The sequence below is a fragment of the Hemiscyllium ocellatum genome, chromosome 2, assembly GCF_020745735.1.
Source record: "Hemiscyllium ocellatum isolate sHemOce1 chromosome 2, sHemOce1.pat.X.cur, whole genome shotgun sequence".
Lineage (NCBI taxonomy): Eukaryota > Metazoa > Chordata > Chondrichthyes > Orectolobiformes > Hemiscylliidae > Hemiscyllium > Hemiscyllium ocellatum.
Genome location: NC_083402.1, coordinates 10,837,030 through 10,861,910, shown reverse-complemented (window position 1 = coordinate 10,861,910; position 24,881 = coordinate 10,837,030). Strand labels below are relative to the sequence as shown.

The 24,881-nt window shown below is 43.0% G+C and overlaps 1 protein-coding gene across 2 annotated transcripts in view; it reads right to left on the bottom strand.

Moving 5' to 3' along the window:
- Positions 1–1,472: 1,472 nt before the first annotated feature.
- rnf4 (ring finger protein 4) overlaps positions 1,473–24,881 on the bottom strand; it is a 57,492-nt gene continuing 34,083 nt past the window's right edge. For both annotated transcript variants that reach the window (XM_060842778.1, XM_060842768.1), the window contains 5 exons: positions 20,778–20,854; positions 13,476–13,488; positions 12,493–12,682; positions 5,011–5,083; positions 1,473–3,183 (listed from right to left, as the gene is read on the bottom strand). In XM_060842778.1, coding sequence (XP_060698761.1) covers positions 3,034–3,183; positions 5,011–5,083; positions 12,493–12,682; positions 13,476–13,488; positions 20,778–20,854 — 503 coding nt within the window. In that variant the 3' untranslated portion in view covers positions 1,473–3,033. The remainder of the gene's footprint in view (positions 3,184–5,010; positions 5,084–12,492; positions 12,683–13,475; positions 13,489–20,777; positions 20,855–24,881) is intronic.

Genomic DNA, 24,881 nt, shown 5'->3' with positions numbered 1-24,881 from the left:
TCTTTTGTCAAGAGGTGCCCTGTAGTATTTGCTTTGCCCACACTATCTCAATGTCAAATGTCAGGGTGACCAACTACACCAGATCCTCTGGCTGTCCTCACTCAATGCTCAACATAGCTTCCAATTTCTCTCTTGACAAAAGCATAAAGGTGGTACATTCTCTCCATTCAGAACTCAGCAGGAATCCACAAGACTTTGCATGTGCCACTTTCTACTGAAATCACATTCCTCAGCAGAGGCATGGTCCTGTTCTGTAACCTACACAGCTATCAGCAGAGTTCCTTTCCAGGGACTTCAGTACATAATAGTGAACTGGCACTAGGGTCCAGTACTAAACACCAAGTACGTACTTGAGACACTTTTTCAGATAAGTCAAACGAATCCCAGTCTCTCAGGTCGATATTAAAGACCCCATGACAATCAGTTAATTTTCTCTAGTGCCCTAGTACAGTACTACCATGACAGTACTATTGGTTTGGATGTGGAGTGGTATAATCCTGGATGCTGAATTTGGCACCAGTTGTTTTGCAAAGTTGACAACCTATCCATCTGCTCTGCCCATCGAATAGAGACACAGTGGAACATTGATTCACAATCTCTAAGCCTTACTTTCTGGTGTACAGAAATGGCCCAGCAAGTATGGAGATAGCTTAGCTGTCATTCCTGGATTCACAGCTAAGACAGATTAATGTCTAAGAAAAATGCATGATTATTTTTAACCAGAATGCTCAGACACTGACCGTTTATTGATAAAGTTTTTTCACTTGACCTGCCTGTGTTCATGAAGGGTTTGATGATCAGATACAATGTAGGCAGGTTGAAGTGTAAAGCTCTTAATTGTAGTCAGCCTTTGTGGTTTGATTTCAAAACCAGCAAGACCTTCTTCAGTCACATTTCTCAATCACACAGCAAGTTCACAGTTTAATGAGATGACAACCTAAAGCAAATAAAGGCAGGGCAACATCACCTTATTCCAAACAGGTTAGGACAATTCAAATTCAATATTCACAAGACACAACAGAAGGAAGGAGCGGTCTCCTACACCTTCAGTATTAATAGCTTTCAACCAACTATTCATTTGGTATGAACCAGAGTTATCAATTCCCATAGTACACCATTAGACTGGTTCCAGAGTAGTGTTCTCCATTTCCAAACAAAGCCAGCACGCTCCTGAAATACACTTTCTAGTAACAGACATATTAATAGAAAGTGGTCAATCTGTGAACTGGCACACACTGGTATTGGCAGTACTGAATCAGTGTATTCACAGTCAGCCCCAACCAACTAGGATGATGTGAACCAAATCAAAGAAGAGCATTTACTTTGACAGCGCCAGGTTGAACAATATTCAAACCATACCTTGTAGACTGCTACAGTGAACTGCTGCAAAATGCTGCCACTTGTTAAACACCGATGATTCACAAAGCCCAGAAGGAGGGCATCCTTTCCCAAAGGAAACTTAAAAGTGGGACATTGATGCTTTTCAATTTTGGAATAGTTATGCTCATTACTCTTTCAATGCAAAGTTGATGTAAAATCAAAATAGGATGTGGGTACAATTGAACGTGTTGTAGTTTTGATCATGAGACATTGGGCTGTAAGGATGGGGAAGGGATGCTGGTTGTGCAGCTCATGCATTCCACTCGAGATGGTAATGCTCGCAGACATACAGCAAGAACTGAACACAGTAATCAAACCAAAGGCTTGGAGGAAATGTACAAGAAAAGGATATGAGGAGGAGAAGAGATAGTGCCTGCGCACTCTTCAACCAAATGAAAGGGAGCAAGAAATTAACCTGAAATAAAGACAAAACAGGCAGGAAAAAAAAAACCATTTTCCTTTTAGTTACACCCTTTTTTTCCAGAAATTATGTCCCATCTTTTTGCAGAGGTGGTGGTGATGGAATGGGAGAAACTGGCGTAGAGAATATCAGGACAGGACAGTCTGGGTACTTTATTACAAATCAATAAAATACTCTGCACAAAGAATCAGACAAAAACAAATACTTAACCAATTATTCAAAATACTTTCATTGTAACATTTTAAAAAATTAATCTTATTTTTATTTTTTGCAAAGGTATCTGCATTTCAACACATGAAATTTGATTTGTTTCCACATAAAACTGCAGTTCCCAAATACTGGTCATCTCAGAAAAGGAGCAGTCTGATGATGCAACAACTCCAGGAACCTTTTTGGTCAAAAGTATTAGTGATTCAGATCTCAGTTACAATAAAAGATTAACTTAAAAAAGGGAAAAAAAACCCAGCAAGATAGTCCCAAAACATAGGGAAACTTACAATCATGCATAGAGTATTCCTTGCCTGCTGCAATATCAACTTCTGAAACCTAGCCTTCAGCACATGTAAGGCTTTGAAAGATTTCCTGAGTAGGAATATTCAGAATTGTCAAAAGCAAGTATTCCTTGTAACTTGGAATTGCATTTCCCACTCTATACCCCACCCTTCAGTTTATTCTCTGCACACTTTCTTGTGTCTCTCACAGATTTAAGATGTACACTCAACTGAAAAAGGCACCACCTGCAGCACCAGAGCAGGAACCACACCAACTGACAGTCCTTAGTATTAAGGAGAGTTGGCCTGCATTTAGCAAGGTGGGTTTGCAAGTCAATACAATGAAAGATCACTTAAACAACAAGGGTTACAAACCTTGTGTAGTGATTACCTGTCACTGACCATGGGAATAGGGAAAGAAACAGACAGACAGACAGATACAAAACAGACATGAGAGTTTGTTGGTGACTGGAATATGCTGGTGCTTTGTTTTATTTCTCACCCTCCCTTCATCCCACTCACCCACCCACCACATGTCTTCCCCACAGCATTTTAAATAGAGCCAGTTGACAGGGTCAGATAGCGAAGGATGGTCAGTTGACAGTGTGTGCACCTTGCAAACGCAGCTCAGTTTCCTATAGGAACCACACATTTCTTCAGAGAAAACTGAAGAGCGAAAGAAGATTTAAATGCAGCTGGCACTTTGTTGGGTACATAAAGTTCAGGACAAAGACTTCACAGTCAAATGTAAATTGGATGATACTGGCGAGAGTTCAATTTCTTTCTGCAAGTTGGACATGTGTGTGAATTTTTGAGACTGTCCCGGATACATTGGCTGCAGAACACGTGACCACATTTTGTCGAGACAATAAGTCTTCCACTTTGTACAATCTAGAAAAGAATCAGAAATAACATTTGGTTATAAGAACTCTTCCACATAACAGCATTGTGGCCAAGCTAATTGTGGACTGAACTTCACTACTCGGCCTTCCTCTTATAACCACTGACTCCCAATTTGATCAAAGGTCAGTCTAACTCAGATTTGAATGACTCAGCTGCCTCTGCTCCCTGGGTGACAGAAATCCAACATCAATAAACCCTCAGAAGACATTATTCCTCATTTCCATTTGTAACAACAGACTCCTGCCTATTCTCTCAGCAGCTACCCTCACAAGCAACCTCACAATCTTTGATTAAAGATGATCTTCTAAACTCGTGAGCGCGCGCGCGCAGGAGAGAGGGGGCGAGCGGGCGGGCCAGAGCGCGCGAGCGGACTGGTAGGGAGTTTATTTTGAGTGTCATTCATGCCTCAGGTAAGGGAGAGAGGTTCAGAAGATGGGAATTTCATTGTGACATTCAGATTAGTTAGCTCAGTTGGCTGGATGGCTGGTTTATGATGCACAGCAAATCCTCCAGCGCAAGTTCAATTCCCACACCTGCTTTGGTCTCCACCTCCTTACCTAAATCACCAATACAGATTGTAATGTGTTAAGGCTCCTGCATGGAATCTTTTGCTGCTCTGCTGGTTTGATTACCAACTTGACATTTTTCCCACTAAATGACCACTCGCTCTCACCTTGCACAGTAACTTTCTTTCAACATAGATTTCTTATGTGCTAATACTAAAAATCTCAGTAACATCTACTGACTCTCCTTTATACATTCTGTATTTTTAAAAACTCAAAAATCTCTATTAAATTTGACCCAATGACCCCCAGCTTTGCTTGAGCTACTTGATGTCAAACGTGGTCTTGAGGTCAAGGGCAATCTCATTCACCTCACCTCTGGAATTCACCTCTTTTGTCCACATTTGAACCAAGGCTATAATTGGTCAGAAGTTAAGTGGCCATGAGCACTATCTATCCTGTCAGTGGAACAAGTATATCTAGGGTTGGTGACGGTCCCTGAGACAGTGGGTAATGAATGGTTCAGTACAAACATGCTAGACGGTTGCATCATTAGTGGGCAGGATAGCATTCCCAACTTTAGCACTAACCCCCAAATGACAAAGAGAAGGACTTGGCAGGGTTGCTCAATCAATGCCAGATGATTCATCTGATTTCATCCCTTCAGGAAGGTTCGTACAACTGAGTGGCTTGCTAGTCCATTTCCAAAGGCAAAAACAAATGACTGCAGATGCTGGAAACCAGATTCTGGATTAGTGGTGCTGGAAGAGCACAGCAGTTCAGGCAACATCCGAGGAGCAGTAAAATCGACTTTTCGGGCAAAAGCCCTTCATCTTTTGCCCGAAACGTCGATTTTACTGCTCCTCAGATGCTGCCTGAACTGCTGTGCTCTTCCAGCACCACTACTCCATTTCCAAAGGCAAAGGCAGCCAGGAGTCAAACTCAGTCTCATGAATCTGGAGTTACATATAGGCCAGACCAGATTCCTTTCCCAAAAGGACATTACTGAAACAGATGTATTTTTACAACAGTCCAATGGTTTCATGGTCATCTTTCAACTTTCAATTCTGTTCAATTCAATTTGCACCATTTGACATGGTGGGATTTGAACCTCATCTCCCAGAACATTAATGCCTCAGATCACTGGTGAAACTGATTCAAAACAACATTCAAAATGGGAATTCAATATATATTTGAAAGGAAAAATTAGCAGGTCGTGGGGAAACGCACTAGACACTGGGATCCAACTAAGAGTCAGCAACAGAGACACAAGTCTGAGTAGTCTCCTTGGATGCTGAAACCGATGCCTTACCTCTGTGTAACCATCCATACATATGGGGCAGCTAATTGTTCCTGAGCAAGCCCTGCGGTGTGTTTGAACAGATCTGTCAAAAACAAAAGAAACAGATGTGACTATGGAAGGTTCTTGCTTCACTAGTTACAAGTCAGCACTCAATTTTATTCAACTAGCAGCAATTCATGTTATTTACTCCTGTTGTTCCTACCTCCTTAAAAAGCAGCTGACTGACCAGTCCAGGAATGGCTGGGTCAAGAACACAACACGGAAAGCAAAACCTTAATGGGTGCAAAGAATGAGAAGACAAATGGGGCTGCAACAGATGGAAGCAGAGTGCTCAAATAACTTCTTCTGGCATCCAAAGGCCTTCCACCAATTCTGTACCAAATGAGAGGCAGCATCACTAACTGGGTTTACAGCTTGAAAGACTGCAGTCTGGAAGTCTTTAAAACAGCATTTTACGTGTCTGCTAAAGGTGGTCACCTTTTCCATCAGTCCAGCAAATATAGGAACAGCTTCATCAGCAACTCATTCCAACCTAGAAGTAGAGTACCACTCAATCATCACTTGATCAGAGCTCTGGAGCTCCCTGCCTGAAAGCACTGCTGGAAGACTCTGCCACAGGTCAACAGAGACTCAAAGCAGTTCACACCCATTTCTTCAAGGGCAGTGCTGACCAACCATGTACCACAGGGATCAGTGCTGGGACTCTTGCTGTTTGTTTTGTACATTAATGATTTTGATGTGAATGTCACAGGTATAAATAGTAAGTTTGCAGAGGACTCAAAAAATGGTGGTGTTTTTGATATGAGGAGGATGGTCTCAGACTAGTGTCTGACACTGACCAGCTGGTAAATTGGACAGAGCAATGGCAGATGGAATTTCATTCTGCATTTTGGGAGGCCTAATAAAGGAAGGATTTAAACAATGAATTATAGATCCTTAGGGAGTGCTGGTCCATAGATCCTCGAAGGTGTCAGCACAGGTAGACAGGGAGATGAAGGCAGCATATAGAATGCTTAACTTCATTAGCCAGGATGTTGCCTGGGATGGAAAGTCTCAGTTACAAGGAGAGGCTGGGCTTGTTTTCCCTGGAGCAGAGGAGGCCAAGGGGGTGGGGAGGAATCTGATTGAGGTGTACAAAATTGTAAGGGGTAGAGATAATGCAGATCATGAGAATGTTTCCCCATAGCAGACATGGCTAAGACCAGAGGGCAGAAGGTTAAGTAAAGGATAAGTGGTTTAGAGGAGATCCGAGAAAAACAAACCTTTGACCCGGAGGGTGGTAAAACATATGGAATGTGCTGCTGTGATGGGGTGAAGGCAGGTACTCATGCAAAATTTAAGAAATACGTAGACGTGTACTTAAAATGTCAGGACAGTAAGCAATGGAACAAGTGCAGGTAAATACGATTAGTGTAGTTTGGCGTTTGTTGGTCAGCATAGACAATGGGCTGAAGGTCAGTTTCCATGCTGTGAGAGTCTCTCAGTGGCATTTAGGAATGGCTAACAATTTCTGGTGATGCCCACATGCCATGATCAAATAAATAAAGATGGTCAATCTTGGCTTTGGAATGGGGTCAGGAGTGCTATCACTGCTGAGTCATATATAATCCTAATCCAGGAGATGAAGGATGTGGAAGAATCTTTCGAAACAAACACTGGTTCATTCTTGCCAAAGTACAATTGGTCAATATTTAGTATCAAAGCAAGGCCAGTTAGTTTAAACGCAGTGTTGGAAAGCTTTTAAAAACAAGAATTTGGACAAAATTAGTCACCCCTTAGGAAGATGCAGATCCATCAAGAACAGCAGCATCAATTTGTTAACAACAAATAACATTGAACTAACTTGCTGGAGCTTTTGGAAGAGTAGCTGAAAGGGATGATGCTGTATATGGACTTCCAGAAAGTAAATGGTCAAAGTGTAACAAGAGATGTGTAAGCAAAGTCATAACTCCAGTAATCTAAGTGCCAACAAGGCTATGGTTTGTTGGAGTGCCAGCAAACAGGAGTAATTAATGTGTGGGTTTTTGGAATGGAGGAAGGAGTGCAGTGGAGTTCCCCAGGAGTTGGTATTTACATTTTCTTCACTCTAATTTGTTCATGGATGTAGGTGTCACTGGTTAAGCTAACATTTATTCCCCATCTCTAATTGCCCAGAGAACAGTTAAGAATAATTGTGGGTCTGAAGTCTCACATAGTCCATTCCAGGGAAAGGTGGCAAATTTATTTCTGGAAAAGACATTAGTCAACCAGAAGGGTTTTTAATGAAAATCAAAAAGCTTTTTAATTCCTTTTTAAAAGATAATTCATGGGATGAGGGCATTATCAGCATTTATTGCCCATCCCAAATTGCCTAGAATCAACCATATTGCAGTGGATCTGGAGTCACGTGACCAGACCAAGTAAAGATGGGAGTTTCTTTCTCTTTTTCTGATAACCAGCAATTGATTCACGGTCATCATTAGATGCTTGATTCCAGGTTTTATAGAACTCAATCTACCAACTGTGGCGGGATTTGAAACCAGGTCCCTGCAGCATTACCCGAGTCTCTGAATTAACAGTCCATTAATAATACCACTGGGCCATTGCTTTCCCTTGCAGCATGTTGCAAAACATTAGCCTGACATTCTGGATTGCTAGTCTAGTGACATTACTACTAAGTCACTACCTCCCAAATTGGGTCCTTTGCTCTTCCTCATATGGATAAATGACCCACTGTTCAGTGTACAAGACACCATTTCAAAATTTAGGGACGATATGAAACTTGGAATCAGTATGAACTATGAAAAGGGAGAGTGTAGAACTTCAAAAGAACATAGGCAGGTTAGTGGAATGGGTGGACGAGTGACAGAGAAAGTTAATGCAGAAAAAGGTGAAGTAATTACTTCTGATAGGTTAGTTATTTCTGGTGCAGGCCAGCTGACTGTGTATATGGTTTTTAAGGACAGTACTAAAGAGAATCGCCTCACCTTTTTGCCTTTTAAAGAGAGTTTCTTACAGACAATGTCAAACTGAACAAGCTGAACCATGAACTGCAGGGAAAGGACACAGACTTAGCACATATGATCAGTGCTGTGAATGCATTCAAGTTCAAACTGGGTCTGTCGTCCTCTGCATAAAAAAAAAGACACAGCTGAGCCTGGAGAAAACTCTGGAAAAAAGATCAAAGACCACCCAGAAAACATCTGTGTACACCTTTGAAGTTAGAGGAATTCAACAGGCAATTTCAGGAATTAGGTGTGATGGAACAAATCATGTCTGTTTCAAATCTACTCCTTCAAGAAAGTATCAGTGGGTTGGCTACCAAATTCCATCAGGTGTTTGATTGACAACAAAGCAAAGTTGAAATTGAGATAATTACTACACAAAATGATATTGAGTTGCAAGTTCAACCAAGGGCCAGCAACCTTTGGGGGCCTGTAAACATAGAAAAATTCTGGATCAGTGGTGCTGGAAGAGCACAGCAGTTCAGGCAGCATCCAAAGTGCAGCGAAATCGATGTTTCGGGCAAAAGCCCTTCATCAGGAATAAAGGCAGTGAGCTTGAAGCATGGAGAGATAAGCTAGAGGAGGGTGGGGGTGGAGAGAGAGTAGCACAGAGTACAATGGGTGAGTGAGGGAGGGGATGAAGGTGATAGGTCAGGGAGGAGAGGGTGGAGTGGATAGGTGGAAAAGGAGCTAGGCAGGTCAGACAAGTCCGGACAAGTCATGGGGACAGTGCTGAGCTGGAAGTTTGGAACTAGGGTGAGGTGGGGGAAGGGGAAATGAGGAAACTGTTGAAGTCAACATTGATGCCCTGGGGTAAAATACCTGGCCCTATCATGTGTTTTTAAAGTGAAAGCTTACTCTGGCTGCATGTACCCCAGTCATACAGTGTTCTCCCAAATAGAGATAATCAAGTCAAGTACTGCACCCACTGCTCAGATACCTATTTGACCTACTGTATACATTAGCAGTCTCCAGTTACAATTCAGACTTCAAGGCACTAGCAGGTATTGCGCAGTTATAGATGTCACAATGAGATTTGAGTGTAAGGACAAATTAATAATTAAATATACTTGGCTTTCGATTTATATAAAACTAGAAATAAACTCTACTCAATATTTTCTTTGGGATAGATAATGACATACACTTAAATTCAAAAAAATGACCTTTTCCTTAACTAGATAGTCTGGAAGATGCTGTTGGAGGAGTCATGGGGAGTTACTGCACTGCATCCTTTAGATGGTACACACTGCTGCTACTGAGCATTGTTGGTGGATGAAGTGAATGTTTGATAGGAATAAACAGGGTGCCAATCAAGTGGGCAGCTTTGTCACAAGTCTCGTTCGGACCACTGAGTGCTTTTCAAGCTGTATATAACCAGACAAGAGAAGAGTATTCTATCACACTCCTGGATTATGGCATGGACAGGATTGGGGGAAGAGAGAAGGCAAGTTACTCGCTGCAAAATTCCCAGCTTCTGATTTGTTCTTGCAGCAGTAATGTGGCTGGCCCATTTAAGTTTCTGATCAGTAATAGGTCCCAGAATGTACATAGTGAAGTTTCAGTAATAGAAATGGTTTTAAACATCAAGGGAAGATGGTCATTGCACCACACATGGGACGTGTAATGTTAGGAGCCACTTATTTGCTGACATCTGAATGTTGTCCAAGTTCTGCTGCATGCAGGTTCTCACTGCTTCAATATGACAGGAGTCAAGAGTGGTACAGAACACTGTGCAGTTGTCATTGAACATCCCATTCACAGCCCTACTTTGAAGAGTAGTTGAAGAGAATGGTTATATTAATAGGTTCAAGGGCTGTCACACAATGTCCCAAAGATAGTCCACCTGTGCTTTTAGTGAAGTTAGCGTGAAGATAAGTTTCCTTCGTGATGGGGGATGGAGGTGTACAGGGACTGGATGTCCATCCTGTACACCTCCATCCCCCATCACGAAGGACTTATCTTCACCATGGACATCCAGTCCCTGTACACCTCCATCCCCCATCACGAAGGACTCAAAGCCCTCCGCTTCTCCCTTTCCCGCCGCACCAACCAGTACCCTTCCACTGACACCCTCCTTCGACTGACTGAACTGGTCTTCACTCTGAACAACTTCTCTTTCCAATCCTCCCACTTCCTCCAAACTAAAGGAGTTGCCATGGGCACCCGCACGGGCCCCAGCTATGCCTGTCTCTTTGTAGGATATGTGGAACAGTCCATCTTCCGCAACTACACTGGCACCACCCCCCACCTTTTCCTCCGCTACATCGATGACTGTATCAGCGCTGCCTCGTGCTCCCACGAGGAGGTCGAACAGTTCATCAACTTTACCAACACCTTCCATCCCGACCTCAAATTCACCTGGACTGTCTTAAACTCCTCCCACCCCTTCCTAGACCTTTCCATTTCTATCTTGGGCGACCGACTCAACACAGACATCTACTATAAACCGACTGACTCCCACAGCTATCTGGACTACACCACCTCCCTCCCTCCCCCCTGTAAAAACTCCATCCCATATTCCCAATTCCTTCGTCTCCGCCGCATATGCTCCCAGGAGGACCAGTTCTAATACCGTACAGCCCAGATGGCCTCCTTCTTCAAGGACCGCAGATTCCCCCCAGACGCGATCGATGATGCCCTCCACCGCATCTCCTCCACTTCCCGCTCCTCCACCCTTGAGCCCCGCCCCTCCAACCGCCACCAAGACAGAACCCCACTGGTTCTCACCTACCACCCCACCAACCTCCGTATACAGCGTATCGTCCGCCGTCATTTCCCCCAACTCCAAACGGACCCCACCACCAGGGATATATTTCCCTCCCCTCCCCTATCAGCGTTCCGCAAAGACCACTCCCTTCGTGACTCCCTCGTCAGGTCCACACCCCCCACCAACCCAACCTCCACTCCCGGCACCTTCCCCTGCAACCGCAGGAAATGCAAAACTTGCGCCCACACCTCCTCCCTTACTTCTCTCCAAGACCCCAAGGGATCCTTCCATATCCGCCACAAATTCACCTGCACCTCCACACACATCATCTATTGCATCCGCTGCACCCGATGTGGCCTCCTCTATATTGGGGAGATGGGCCGCCTACTTGCGGAACGCTTCAGGGAACACCTCTGGGACGCCCAGACCAACCAACTCAACCACCCCGTGGCTCAACACTTTAACTCTCCCTGCCACTCCACCGAAGACATGCAGGTCCTTGGACTCCTCCATCGCCAGAACATAACACGACGGTTGGAGGAAGAGCGCCTCATCTTCCACCTGGGAATCCTCCAGCCACAAGGGATGAACTCCGATTTCTCCAGTTTCCTCATTTCCCCTCCCCCCACCTTGTCTCATTTGATTCCCTTGAACTCAGCACCGCACTCCTAACCTGCAATCCTCTTCCTGACCTCTCCACCCCCACCCCACTCCGGCCTATCACCCTCACCTTGACCTCCTTCCACCTATCACATCTCCATCGCCCCTCCCCCAAGTCCCTCCTCCCTACCTTTCATCTTAGCCTGCCTGGCACCCTCTCCTCATTCCTGATGAAGGGCTCTGGCCTGAAACGTCGAATTTCCTGTTCCTTGGATGCTGCCTGACCTGCTGCGCTTTAACCAGCAACACATTTTCAGCTTTCAGTGAAGTTGCCAGCCAGAAATCAATAGTCCACGTGGTAGGACAACGTGACTTATTTTCATATGGTGCCAGAGTGCTTGCATCATGCTGCTCGTCGGAGATGGGAAATAATCAATGGTAAAAGAAAGTCTCTCTCACAACACAAATCAAAGGCTTAGAACAGAACAGCTAGGATTGATTTGGTGCTGGCTGCTGCTCAGTGGGTAACACTTTGCAATCGTATTAGAGATTTACTTGCTCAAGGCTCACTCGAGATGCTGGAGGGAGCAGCACGGTGGCTCAGTGGTTAGCACTGCTGCCTCACAGCACCAGGGATTCCAGCCTCAGGCAACTGTGTGGGGTTTGCATATTCTTCCCATGTCTGTAAGGATTTCCTTTGGGTGCTCTCGTTTCCTCCCACAGACTAAAAATGTGCAAGTTAGGGTGGATTGGTCATGGGGAAATACGGGGTTACAGGGTAGGAGGGGGTGAAATGGACTCAATGGGCCAAATGGCCCGCTTTCACACTGTAGGGATTCCTTTCTATGATCTAAAGTATGCAAACTAGACTGACAGTCCAACATGACAGAAAAAAAAGAGCCCTGTCAGAATGTGTTAACTTTTGGAAGAGGTATTAAACAAGGCCCATATTGCCCTTTCAGATAGACTGAAAGATTCCACAGAAATTCTGTTATCCTAACCAGTGTTTGGCTCTTAGCCAGTTATTAACAAATACAGAAGATCTCTTCATTATCGGACTGCTGTTAGTGGAAGATTTGCACAAATTAGCGTCCAGATTTCTTACACTGCGACAGCAATAACATTGCAAACGTAAATCCTTGGCTGCAAAGCACTGTTGTACGTGTGAAAAACACTATTTTTTAAAAAAAACTTTTTAACCTTAAGTCTTTGTTGCACAAGGCAGGATGAAGACTGTTTCCCTGAGGTATAGCTGCTGCACTTGTTACAGTCACACTGCTACTTCCATCTGCTCTGGTGTCTTCTTCATCACTGCAGAGAATACAGCTGTCTGATTGTGTTCTGCCTGGCTGGTCATCAGCAGAACTTGGCTGACTATTTGAGGAGAGATCTGCAAAATGACAGTATATGGAACAATAACAATTTGCTATTACTTGGATTTCTTGGAGGAGGATCAGAGCACAAGTGGGGTCCAGCAAAACAAAACAGAAGCTCACGATAAAAACTTAACACTTCACTCAAGTAGGATTCTACTGACGAAAATCTTTCACCCCAAATATGACAAACAACTCAGAGCAAGTTCACTGAAATTAAACTACAACAATGCAGAGTCAAAACGAGCTTAACTGACAGTAACCAAAGAGCCAATTTTCACATATAAAGAGCACACAGCAGGGGAGTGGGGGGACTAATTTTCATGTCTATTATTAACAGCTTGCTTTTGAGAGAAAAGGGGTGACAGGTGCAGCTCCAAATTATTCTCAAAACAATACACAGCATAATGTTTAATCCGCAGGGGTTTGTGAAATAAAATGGGACAATGACAGGCCTTCCCCATTTAATAAGGATTATTGATCGATTAGCAATTAAAGGTTCAGAAGCCATCTAAATATTCAAAACAGAAATGAGAACCACAAGATTGAAACGGAAGACATGAATTTATGCCATGTCTCAATCATGTCAAATATGCGAGTACTTGACATCATTCATTACTTTGATCATTGAATGTGAAACCACAGAAACAAACACAGAGACAAGAAATATACAGTGATTCGGTGTGCTGCCATCAACACTTGGAAACTATTAGTTACTTCACATTACCTACCTAAACAAAAGCATGAGCGTTTATTAGAGAATACATTGAACTAATGAATTGGCGAAGTTTCTTAATTTGCTGAACTCACCTTCATCCACGATCTGGACAACACACAGGTGATGTTGAAAATAAAGAGAGAGAGAAGTAGATTAGACAAGGAAAGGTGTAACAAATATAAATTTTAACATGGAACTGGCAGCATTGTTCTAAAATACACTTTCATCATAATTCATTCATGGGATATGGATGTCATTGGCTAGGCTAGCACTTAATTGCTCTGGAAATTATGGAAACTTTGTAAAGATCTCCAAACAGTTGTGCTAAGGCAGGGAGTTGTAGCAAACAGGAAAATTGAGACAAATCGAACAAGACAGTATCACAATAATCAAGAGTAACTTCAATCTACATATAGACTGGGCAAATCAAATGAGCAATAACATGTATATTGAGGAATAAGCTAATAAAACAGGAAAAGTGGCTGAATCATGATTAAAAATAATTAATTGTGTTAGATTCAAAGATTGGTCATAGAAAGTTGTTTGAAATAGCAGCAAGCCTGAGGACTGGGAGCAGTTTATAATGCAGAGAAAATAAAAGAGATTGATTAAGAGGGGTGAAATCAAATACAAAAGCAATCGTGCAAGCAGAGTTTAAGAGTTTCCAAGTATGTATAAAGGAAAGGGTTAGTGAAGACAAAAGGTAGGACCCTATTAGTCTGATACATGAGAATTCAGAATTCAGGAAATAGCTGAAAATGTGTTGCTGGTTAAAGCACAGCAGGTTAGGCAGCATCCAAGGAATAGGAAATTCGACGTTTCGGGCATAAGCTCTTCATCAGGAATGAGGAGTGTGTGCCAGGCAGGCTAAGATAAAAGGTAGGGAGGAGGGACTTGGGGGAGGGGCGACGGGGATGTGATAGGTGGAAGGAGGTCAAGGTGAGGGTGATAGGCCGGAGTGGGGTGGGGGCGGAGAGGTCAGGAAGAAGATTGCAGGTTAGGAGGGCGGTGAGGGAACCAACTGAGACAAGGTGGGGGGAGGGGAAAATGAGGAAACTGGAGAAATCTGAGTTCATTCCTTGTGGTTGGAGGGTTCCCAGGCGGAAGATGAGGCACTCCTCCTCCAGCCGTCATGTTGTTATGTTCTGGCGATGGAGGAGTCCAAGGACCTGCATGTCCTCGGTGGAGTGGGAGGGAGAGTTAAAGTGTTGAGCCACGGGGTGGTTGGGTTGGATTCAGGAAATGTCTGGGTTCGATCCCAACCTTGGGTGACTGTCTACATGCAGTATGCGTATACCCCCTGTGTGTGTTGGTTTCTTCCAACAGTCCAAAGATGTACAGGTTAGGTGGATTAGCAATGGTAAATGTTGCACTACAGGGATGGTATGGATGGGTCTAGATGGGATGCTCTTTTGAAGCATCCCATCCAGATGCGATGGACTGAATGGCCTCTAGCTACACGGTAGAGATTCTAACGATTTTAATCGAGATCGAGAATAACAACATGTTCCAATAATTAAACAACTACATGAGTTCTATACTTAGCAAAGACACAAAATACCCCAGAAATGTTAGGGGAGAAAGGGTCTATTGGGAAGCAGAAATTGAAGGAGATTAATATTCCTAAAAACAGTACTGGAGAAATTAATGGGACTGAAAGCTGTCAGAAAACATAGAAAAAAGGAGGCGGCAGCCATTCAGTGCTTTGAGCCTTCTCCGCCATTCATAACTGATCATCCAACTCAGTACCCAATACCAGGGGAATCTGATCAAGGTATACAAAATTATGACCGGTATAAACAAACTGGATTCTGAGAATCTCTTCCTCATGGTAGATGTGTCTAAGACCAGAGAGTATAGGTTCAAGGTGAAGAGCAAGTGGTTTTGCGAGGATTGAGAAATAATATTTTCACCTAGAGGGTGGTGGAAATGTGGACTATACTGCCTGAAAGTATAATGGGAGAGGCACACACTCTTGATATTACTAGGTTATGGACCAATTGCAGGTAAATGGGACTAGTGTAGTCTGGTTTGTTGGCCAGCATAGGCATGGTGGGCTGAAGTGCCTGTTTTATACTGTACAACTGTGACTCTTCTAGCTTTCTCCATATACCATTTGATCCCTTTAGCCCTAAGAACTATACCTAACTCCTTTAAAACATTCTTTGGCCTTGACTGTTTCTTATGGCAGAGAATTTCACCAGTTTGCCATTATCTGGGAGAAGAAACTTCTCATCTCAGTCCAAGATGACGTATCCCAAAACTGCCATTCTGGGACTCAGACTGGTAAATCTTTATTGCAGTCATTGATGGCCATCTTTCCTTAGAGTGACTCCAGAACTGCACATAATACTCCCTGCATGGTCTTAACAAGACCTCACACAACTGTAGCATTACGTCCTTGCTTGTCTACCTGAATACTCTTGCTACGAAAGCCAATAAAGCAGTCACCTTCTTCACTACCTATTTCACTGGGCAGGTGTACAAAGACCACCCCAGATCTCACTGCACCTCTCGCTTTCCCGACCTATCCCTATTCAGCTGATCACTTGCCTTCCTCCTTTTGCGACCAAAGCGGATCACTTCACATTTATCATTCTATTTCATCTGCCATGAATTTATCCACACACTCAACTTTTCCACATCATCCTGAAGAATCTCTGCATCCTCCTCACATCTTATGCTCCTGCCCAGCTTTGTTTTGTATGCTAACTTGGAGATATTACATTTAGTTCCTTCATCTAAATCATTAAGATGTTCTGAATAGCTGGGGTCTCAAATGATTCCTACATTACCCCAACAATCACTGTCTGCCACTCAAGAAGTAGCCCCATTTATTCCTATGTTGCCTGCCTGTCAACTATAAAGACCCTAAGACATAAGAGTGGAAGCGAGGCCATCGAGTCCACTCCAAAATTTAATCATGGCTGATGGGCGTTTCAATTCCACTTACCCACACTCTCCCCATAGCCCTTGATTCCTTGCGAGATCAATAATTTATCAATCTCTGCCTTGAAGACACCCAACGTCCCGACCTCCACTGCGCTCCGTGGCAATAAATTCCACAGGCAGAAAGGGATACCATGCATTGGCTGAGAAACGAACATGGGCCTCCTTTGTGACAGGCGAGAATTCTACCACTGAACAACCAGTTCTCTCTCCATATCAGTACACTACTTCCAATCCCCATGCTTTAATTTTGCATTTCAACTCATATCCAAGACCTTATTGAAAGTCTTCCGAGAGTACACAAGTCCACTATATCAACACTAAACAAACCCATGTCTTATGGTACTAAAGGAGGCAGGCATAGAGATAATGGAAACATTGTTTGTCAATCTTCAAAATTCTGAAAATGAGCTACAGATCTTCTTAAAACTGGCTTCAGAATTCTGTAAGTTCTGAAACAATCTCAAGCTTTGAGGGTGGCAATTGCACCACCACAGTTTAATAAAGGAGGATGGATGAAAACAGAATTACAGACAGCATAGCTTAACATCAGTAATCAGCAAATACTTCAGTTTATTACAAAGGATGAAATAACAGGACATGGAAAATAGCAACGGGATTACCTAAGGTCAACATGGATTTATGAAAGGGGAAACATGCTAAACTAGTCTACTGGAGATTTTTGAGAACGTAAAGTGTAGAATAGATAATGGTAAACCAGTTCATGTCTTGTCTTTGGATTTTCAGAAGGTTTTTGATAAAGTCCCACGTGGTTAATGTGCAAAAGGATGATTCTGGAAGAAGGATATACCAGATGATAACAAAGGCAGAGCTTATTAAAATGCATTCATTAAACAAAATGGCTGCAAAGATAGTGGAGGCATTGGTCAAAACATTAAAAACAGGGAAGACTTGCTATAACTAAGTAGGGTTCAGGTGAGGCCTGGAAGTACCGTGTACAGTTCTGGTCCCTGTAATAAAGAGATATACTGCCATTGGACATAGTTCAAAAGAGATTCACAAGGCTGAATCTTGGGATGAAGGGTTGACTTATCAAGAACGAGGGGTGATCTTATTGAAACATACAAGATTGAGGGGGCTTGACAAGTTAGATGTTGAGAAGATGTTTCCACTAGCAGGGAAATCTCAAACTAGGATGTGTACTTACAGTATAGAGAGATATTCATTTAAAATGGTAAAGGAAAGGAATTTCCCCTCCCAGAAGGTCACAAATGTCTGAAATGATCTACCTCAAAAAGGTATAGAGGCTAGAACTCTAAAAGTATTTTAAAATGAGGTAGATATATTTTTAAAATACTGGAGCATTGAGGGCTGACAATCAGACATAAGAGAACTGAAGACCTGGGGCAGATCAGCCATGACTTCATTAAAAGGCCAGGAAAGCTAGAGGGAAAAATGACCAAAATCGTAAGGTGGCTCCATCTATTATAAACTCATGAGAAACAAGCCTACAACAAATCAACTCTAATTTGCAAAAGTATGGGTGACAGACACTTGGAAGCCTCTAAAAGGAACCCGATAGTGTCAGCAGCACTGAAATTTGTACACATGAAAGCAGTTTCCTTAGAGACAAATGAAATAACTCTGCATACACATACAGTGAGTTATAAATGATGTTATCTTCAAATCAAGCAGGAGGAGAGGACATGGCAACATTGAAGAAGTGCTTATACATGCAAAAGAGCTCTCACTTCAATAGCAGCTAACAAACCTCTATTTAATGTTAAACTGTTAAAATGACATACTGATATTTGCATCTTAAACAGTCCATGCAAAGCTTTCACATTCCACTTACAAAAGGAAAGTCTAACAATTGTGACAATTCAAGTCAGTTTAACTTAAATTTAAGTATAAAGTTAGGACCGCAGGTGCTGGAGATTAGAGTCAAAACGTGTACACTAGAAAGCACAGCAGGTCAGGCAGCATCCGAGCAACAGGAGAGTCAACATTTCGGTTGTAAGGCATTCCTGATGAAGGGCTTATGCCCGAAACATCGACTCTCCTGCACCTCGGATGCTGCCTGACCTGCTGTGCTTTTCCAGCACCATGCTTTTTCACCTTTAAACGTAGGTATGTCAACTTCAAATTCAAGTTAACAGTGTGCACAGATGTCAATAGTGGACTTTGATTACAAAATTATATTGATTCTTTTTCCATTTACTGAAGGAATGGAGAATACATTAATGTGTTATCGATCTCCTGTTCAGTGGCACTTTAAATGGTGGATCAAACGACAATATTGAAAACTATAAAAGGCATGAAAAACACACCATACTTCAAATGATAATATTGCCACTCAATCGTGTAAACCAGCACTAAAAGTTTTCCTTAACATTTTGGTCTGAACGACGAGGTTGTAGGTGCAGTAAGACGGGACTCGACTTGCTGTCAGCTTCTAACAGATAACATTGTTCTGCTCTTCGTTTCCCTTCAGTATTTACTGTCATTTTCAAATGCAACTGAAGGATTGGTCAGCCAATCACTGCAAGTGATGACTGAAGTGAAATGGAGCTCACCATCACTTGGGTGGCTCAGTGGTTAGCACTGCCATCTCTCAGTGCCAAGGACCTGGGTTTGATTCCAGCCTCACGCGACTGTCTGTGTGTAGTTTGCACATTCTCCCCATGTCTGCATGAGTTTCCTAATCCATAAACTAGGAGCCCTCCCTCAGACCCATAGTCTCATTACCTGGAATACCAACTTACAGACTGGCCAAAGAATTACACGCAAGACTGAAATATCTAGTAGAAGTGTCAAAGCACTCCATTCACTCCACCCAGGAATTCCTAAAAATCAAAAACACCAAAACAGAGGAAGACGAAACAATGATCTCACTCGACGTAACAGCACTGTTCACCTCCATCAACATCGACCTGGCAAAGAAAACACTTACCACACTTTTAGAAGAGACCACCTCACACACACACCAACCACCAATCACATTGCCAACGAAAACATCATGATGCTAGTGGGCCTGTGCCTCACCACCCACTTCACCTTCAACAGCATAATTCTACAAACAAACCAACGGCACACCCACCGGATCTCCGCTATCAGGATTTATAGCAGAAGCGGTAATGCAAAGACTAGAACAAATGGCCCTACCAACCATCAAACCAAAAATCTGGGTCCGTTACGTAGAAGACACCTTTGTCATCACAAAACGAAACAAGATAGAAGAGACATTTAACATCATCAACAACTCCCTCACAGGCATAATTTTCACCAAGGAGGAAGAAACCGATAACAAACTCACATTCCTGGACGTCACAGTCGAAAGGACAAGGGAGAACTACAAACCTGCATTTACAGAAAACCAATAAACACTGACCAAATACTCAACTACACAAGCAACCATCCCAACACACAAACAAAGCTGTATCAAAACACCATTCCAACGAGCCACCACACACTGCAGCACAGATGAACTTCAGAAAACAGAGAACCACGTATACAACGTATTCAAGAAGAACGGATACTCAAAAAAATACAGTCCGCAGATTCCTCAAGAACAAACCATGACAAGCAGACCAAACACAGCCAGAAACCTTAACCACCTTACCATACAAAGAAGTTTCAGAAATGACAGCCAGACTACTAAGACCCCTCGGAATCCTAGTAGTACACAAACCCACCAACACTCTCAAACAAAAACTAACAAACTTAAAAGACCCAGTACATCCAAGGGACAAAACCAACATCATCTACAAAATTCCATGCAAGGACTGCCACAAACACTATGTAGTACAAACAGGAAGAAAGTTAACCACCAGGATACACGAACACCAGCTAGCCACAAAAAGACACGACTCTCTCTCCCTTGTAGTCCTACACACGGAGGAAAAAAAACACCATTTCCACTGGGACAACACATCTATCTTGGGACAGGCGAAGCAAAGACATGCCAGAGAATTCCTAGAGGCCTGGCACTCCAACCACAACGTCATAAACAAACACACAGATCTAGATACCATTTATTAACCCCTCAGAAAACAAACAGGAAATGACATCACCACAAACGCCAGGAACCCCATCCAGGACAAACACAGAAATAGAAAGCAGGAGACAACAGCTTCGCTTCACTTGGAGGTCGCCACTGATGATGTTACCTAGCCAGGTAATGAAACATCTGGATATCAAACCTACAGCTCAGCGAGCAAAACTACACCCTAAATCTCAACGTGAGCAACAAACCTTCACAAACCTTGCAAAAATCCAAAGATGTGCAGGTTAGGTGAATTGGCCATGCTAAAATTGCCCATATAGTATTCAGGGATGTGTAGATTAGGTGCATTATTCATGTAGAGCAATGGGGAATGGGTCTGGGTGGGTTATTCTTTGGAGGATCAGGGTGGACTTGTTGCGCCAAATCGCCTGTTTTCACACTGTAAGGATTCCATGAAAATTTCTATGAAATCACTTACCTCAACAGAATCATTATTGGTTAGGTCAACAACCACAGGTTCAGTGGATTCACATGTCAAGTCAACTACTTCTGCACCTGGGACACCAAACAAACAATCCTTTTAAGAATTAGGCTGTCAAGTTTAGACTTACCATAAGACCAACTTACACTTCAAAAGAACAGGTAGTTAGATTCATCTTGACGCAATTAGTCATTGGTAGTACAGAACTTCAGTATTGCAGAAAGACATTCAAAGCTTTTTGTCTTTCATTCGCCAGGGTAGTTCACAAGAATGTAAAGGCAAAACAATATTTATACCGGATAGAGAAGTATGCTGATTGGCTAACAAGTTCACTTTAAATGGTAAAGACACATGGACAATGCACCAAATAGAGAAACACTGATAGTTAACTAGGAGAAAGTGAGGACTGCAGATGCTGGAATCACAGCCCTTCATCAGGGAGTCCAGGAGGGATGCTCTTTGGAAGATCAGTGTGGACTTGATGGGCTGAATAGCCTGCTTCCACATTGTAGGGATTAAACTATAATAAGCATCCTGAACCACATTCTGACCTTTATGTTTGTAAGCAAAATTTATCCTGATCACTCCCTTCAACATCGTGATTCCTTGTCAATAAACAACACGCCCAGAGAAAGTGTCTGCTCATTCACCCCACGCGGAACAGTAATCAATATAAATTCTTCAGCAAAGCCTCCTCCTGGACCTTCTTTGCACCATCGGAAATAGATTATTTCTAGCCCTCAAGTGCCATTCCTTTCTTATTCCCATCTCCAACTTTCTGGACTATGTGGAACTTGTCCCAAATTATTAACCACTTACTATGAATACTCTGAGTAGGTCATGAAGAAAAGGATGTCATTACCTAGAGCAGAGCTGACATTTATCCCATCAGAAACAGCAAGACTCACCAGTCTTTAACAGGGGAGGTGATAGCCTAGTGGTACTATCGCTAGACCAGTAATCCAGAAACTCAGCTAAATGTTCTGGGGACCCGGGTTCAAATCCAACCATAGCAGATGGTGGAAATTGAATTCAATAACAAAAATTTGGAACTAAGAATCTATTGATTCTTACTAATCTGCTATTGATGACCATGAAACCATTATTAATTGTCAGAAAAATCCATGTGGCTGATTAATGCCTCAATGTGAAGACAGGACTTTGTTTCCACTGTGGTCACTTTTAGCAATATTATCATGGACAGATGCATCTCCATGTTGATCTGCCATCCTCACCTGGTCTGGCCCTGCATTTAACTCCAGACCCATAGTAACATGGTTGACTCTCATGTACTCTCTGAAATGGCCTAGCAAGCCATTCAGTTGTATCATTGCTAAGAGGTCTCAAAGAAATGAAACCAGATAGACCACCTGGCATCAACCGAGGCAATGGCGAAGGCAATGGCAGGAACAGCCCTGTTGACCCTGTAAATTGCTCCCTTCTAAATCTGGGAGCTCGTGAGAAAATTGGGAGCACTCGCTCACAGACCAGCAAAGCAACAACCCAACATTGTCTGTAAAGTACGATTCGTGAGTAAGACTATGCGCCTGGTACCACATTACCATCACTGGCAGGACAGACCCAGCAGAGGTGACAGCACAGTGGTATACAGTCCAAAAGAAGCTACCACGAAGGTCCTCAACATTAACTCTAGATTCCATGAAGCCATATGGACAAGGAAACCTCTTGCTGATGACCATGCAGTGCCTTCCCTCAGCTGAATGATTACTCCTTGATGTTGAGCAACACTTGGAGGAAGCACAGAGGGTGGCAAGTGTGCAAAATGTACTCTGCACTAACTCAGCACAAATCTATTCATTCAGTGATGCCCAGTTTGGGTTTCATCAGGGTCACTCAGCTCCTGAACTCATTTCTGCATTGGTTCAAGCATGGACAAATAAACTGAATTCCAGAGGTAAGGAGGGTGTGACAGCATCAAGGAGCCCTTGCAAAACTGGAATCACTGGGTACCTAGGAGCAAACTGTTTGGAATTATACCTGGCACATGGGAAAGTAGTGATTACAATGAGGTCAACCAGGTGGACCTCAAAACAAATTGCTGGAAAAGCTCAGCAGGTCTGGCAGCATCTAGGGAAAGAATTAGAGTTTGTCTTTTGGGTTGAGTGACTGTTCCATACGACAAGAGTTAATCTAGGCCAATTAAGGAACTCTGGCTGACATAAAAGGATGAAATGACAGACATCCTATTCACTCAGAGAGGACCCTCAGGGAGCTAGACCGGTGTCAAGGGCTTTCCACATGCAACTTAAAGGTGACTTAGTGATACCAGCCTCTGTGGAGTTGTTTCAGTGATGACAAGAGTGAGATATGTTACTGAAAAAACTCATTGCAATATTCATCTTCAAGTTGGGGTCAGCATTTCTGGCATTTAGGAGGTTTCAATCACTGAACACTGCTGAAGACTGGGCCCCCAATACATGTTTTTTTTCCCAGGCAAATGACATTGGGGCAGATGAAAAGCAACGAGTAACTTTCTTGACAGCCTGTGGACCTGCAGTTTTTTTTTTGTTATTAGGAGCCTAACTTTCCTTGAGGGATCAAATGTTAAAACAACCCTAAGCCTCTTCAATTCTGAGGTGCTATTGTGACAATACTATGGCTTTAAGAGGTGTCTTTTGTCCTTTGGTTTTAAAGGATAAAGGTGGAGACAGAAGTACTGAGCAAGCTGCTCAAAGCCAATACAGTAAATACCTCAAGGAGCCTTGGGATGTTATGTTTTAAAATGTTGGGACAATAGAAGCAACCTAAATGGGTGGGATCAAGTGACCACAGAACCAGAATTTTTAGTTTTAGCTTTTAGCAGTTGCTGAGGTCTTGAAACTGGATGGGGAAAACTTATTCCCCTCTCTGTTACCAGGAGAAACTGGGGCTCTCTTCCTGGTTTTGGAATTACTGAGTTTTCCTTTGCCAAGGGTGTGCTAGGGGATGTTGGAACTGTTAATTAGTTAATATGTATCATTTTAGGCATTTTGATCATTACAATTAAGCAAATTACTTTCTTTTCTTTGTATTTTTACATTATAGCTAAAATCCAAGTGTGGCTTGCTTAAAGTCAAGTAGCTTGACTAATCGAATTGCATTTGGAACACATCATCTTACACTTTCCTTTTGAACAAGATAAAGTTACAGTCTAAAACGTGCTGCAAATGTGTTGCTGGTCAAAGCACAGCAGGCCAGGCAGCATCTCAGGAATAGAGAATTCGACATTTCGAGCATAAGCCCTTCATCAGGAATGTTACAGTCTAGCCTAACATCGTAATATATTTTGAGGGTGTTTGGGCAGAGGCAGTTTTCCCTGGAGCATTAGAGGCTGAGGGGTGACCTGAAAGGGGTTTATAAAATTATGAGGGGCATGGATATGGCTATATGAATAGGAAGGGTTTAGAGGGATATGGGCCAGGTGCTAGCAGGTGGGACTAGATTAGATTAGGATATTTGGCTGGCATGGATGAGTTGGACTGAAGGTCCGTTTTTGTGCTGTACATATTTTTGACTTTGTGTGACTTCAATTTAGTTTTTAAATGAGATGCTTCGAGATCGGTTGGTTTGTGGAATTAGTGATGTATATGCCAAAGCACCTATCAGCTGAAGCTCAGCTGGACTTAAAACATGCACCACAACTGGCTTTTTCATTGGAAAATGTGGCAAGTGGAGCACGTGAATTGCCGGATATTCTGACAGAAGTCAGCTGTCAGGACACCTGTGCCAGTCTGACTGAGCTCGAGGGGAACACCACTTGAGTGGTGGCATATGCATAGCCTCACTCAGGACATATCCTGAACAAAGGAGCCCTAGGTCAGCTCACAGCAACACCCCCAAAACAAAGCCAAGCTTCAGCCAAAGGGGTGAAATTTTGATCAGGGTCCAGGTCTACCTGACAGTCCTTGCCAGTATGCTGAATCAAGACAGCAAAGCTGTCCCACTAGACCTAAACTGACTAAGGACAGCTCATAGATTAGCATCAAGAGCGCACACCCTGGGAAGTTCACCGACATCTGGAACAGTTAAATTGCTCAGTATGATCTAAATCAGAACCAATTGAAATGGTTAAATGGTCATCTGTTTTGAATGGAGGGTGAA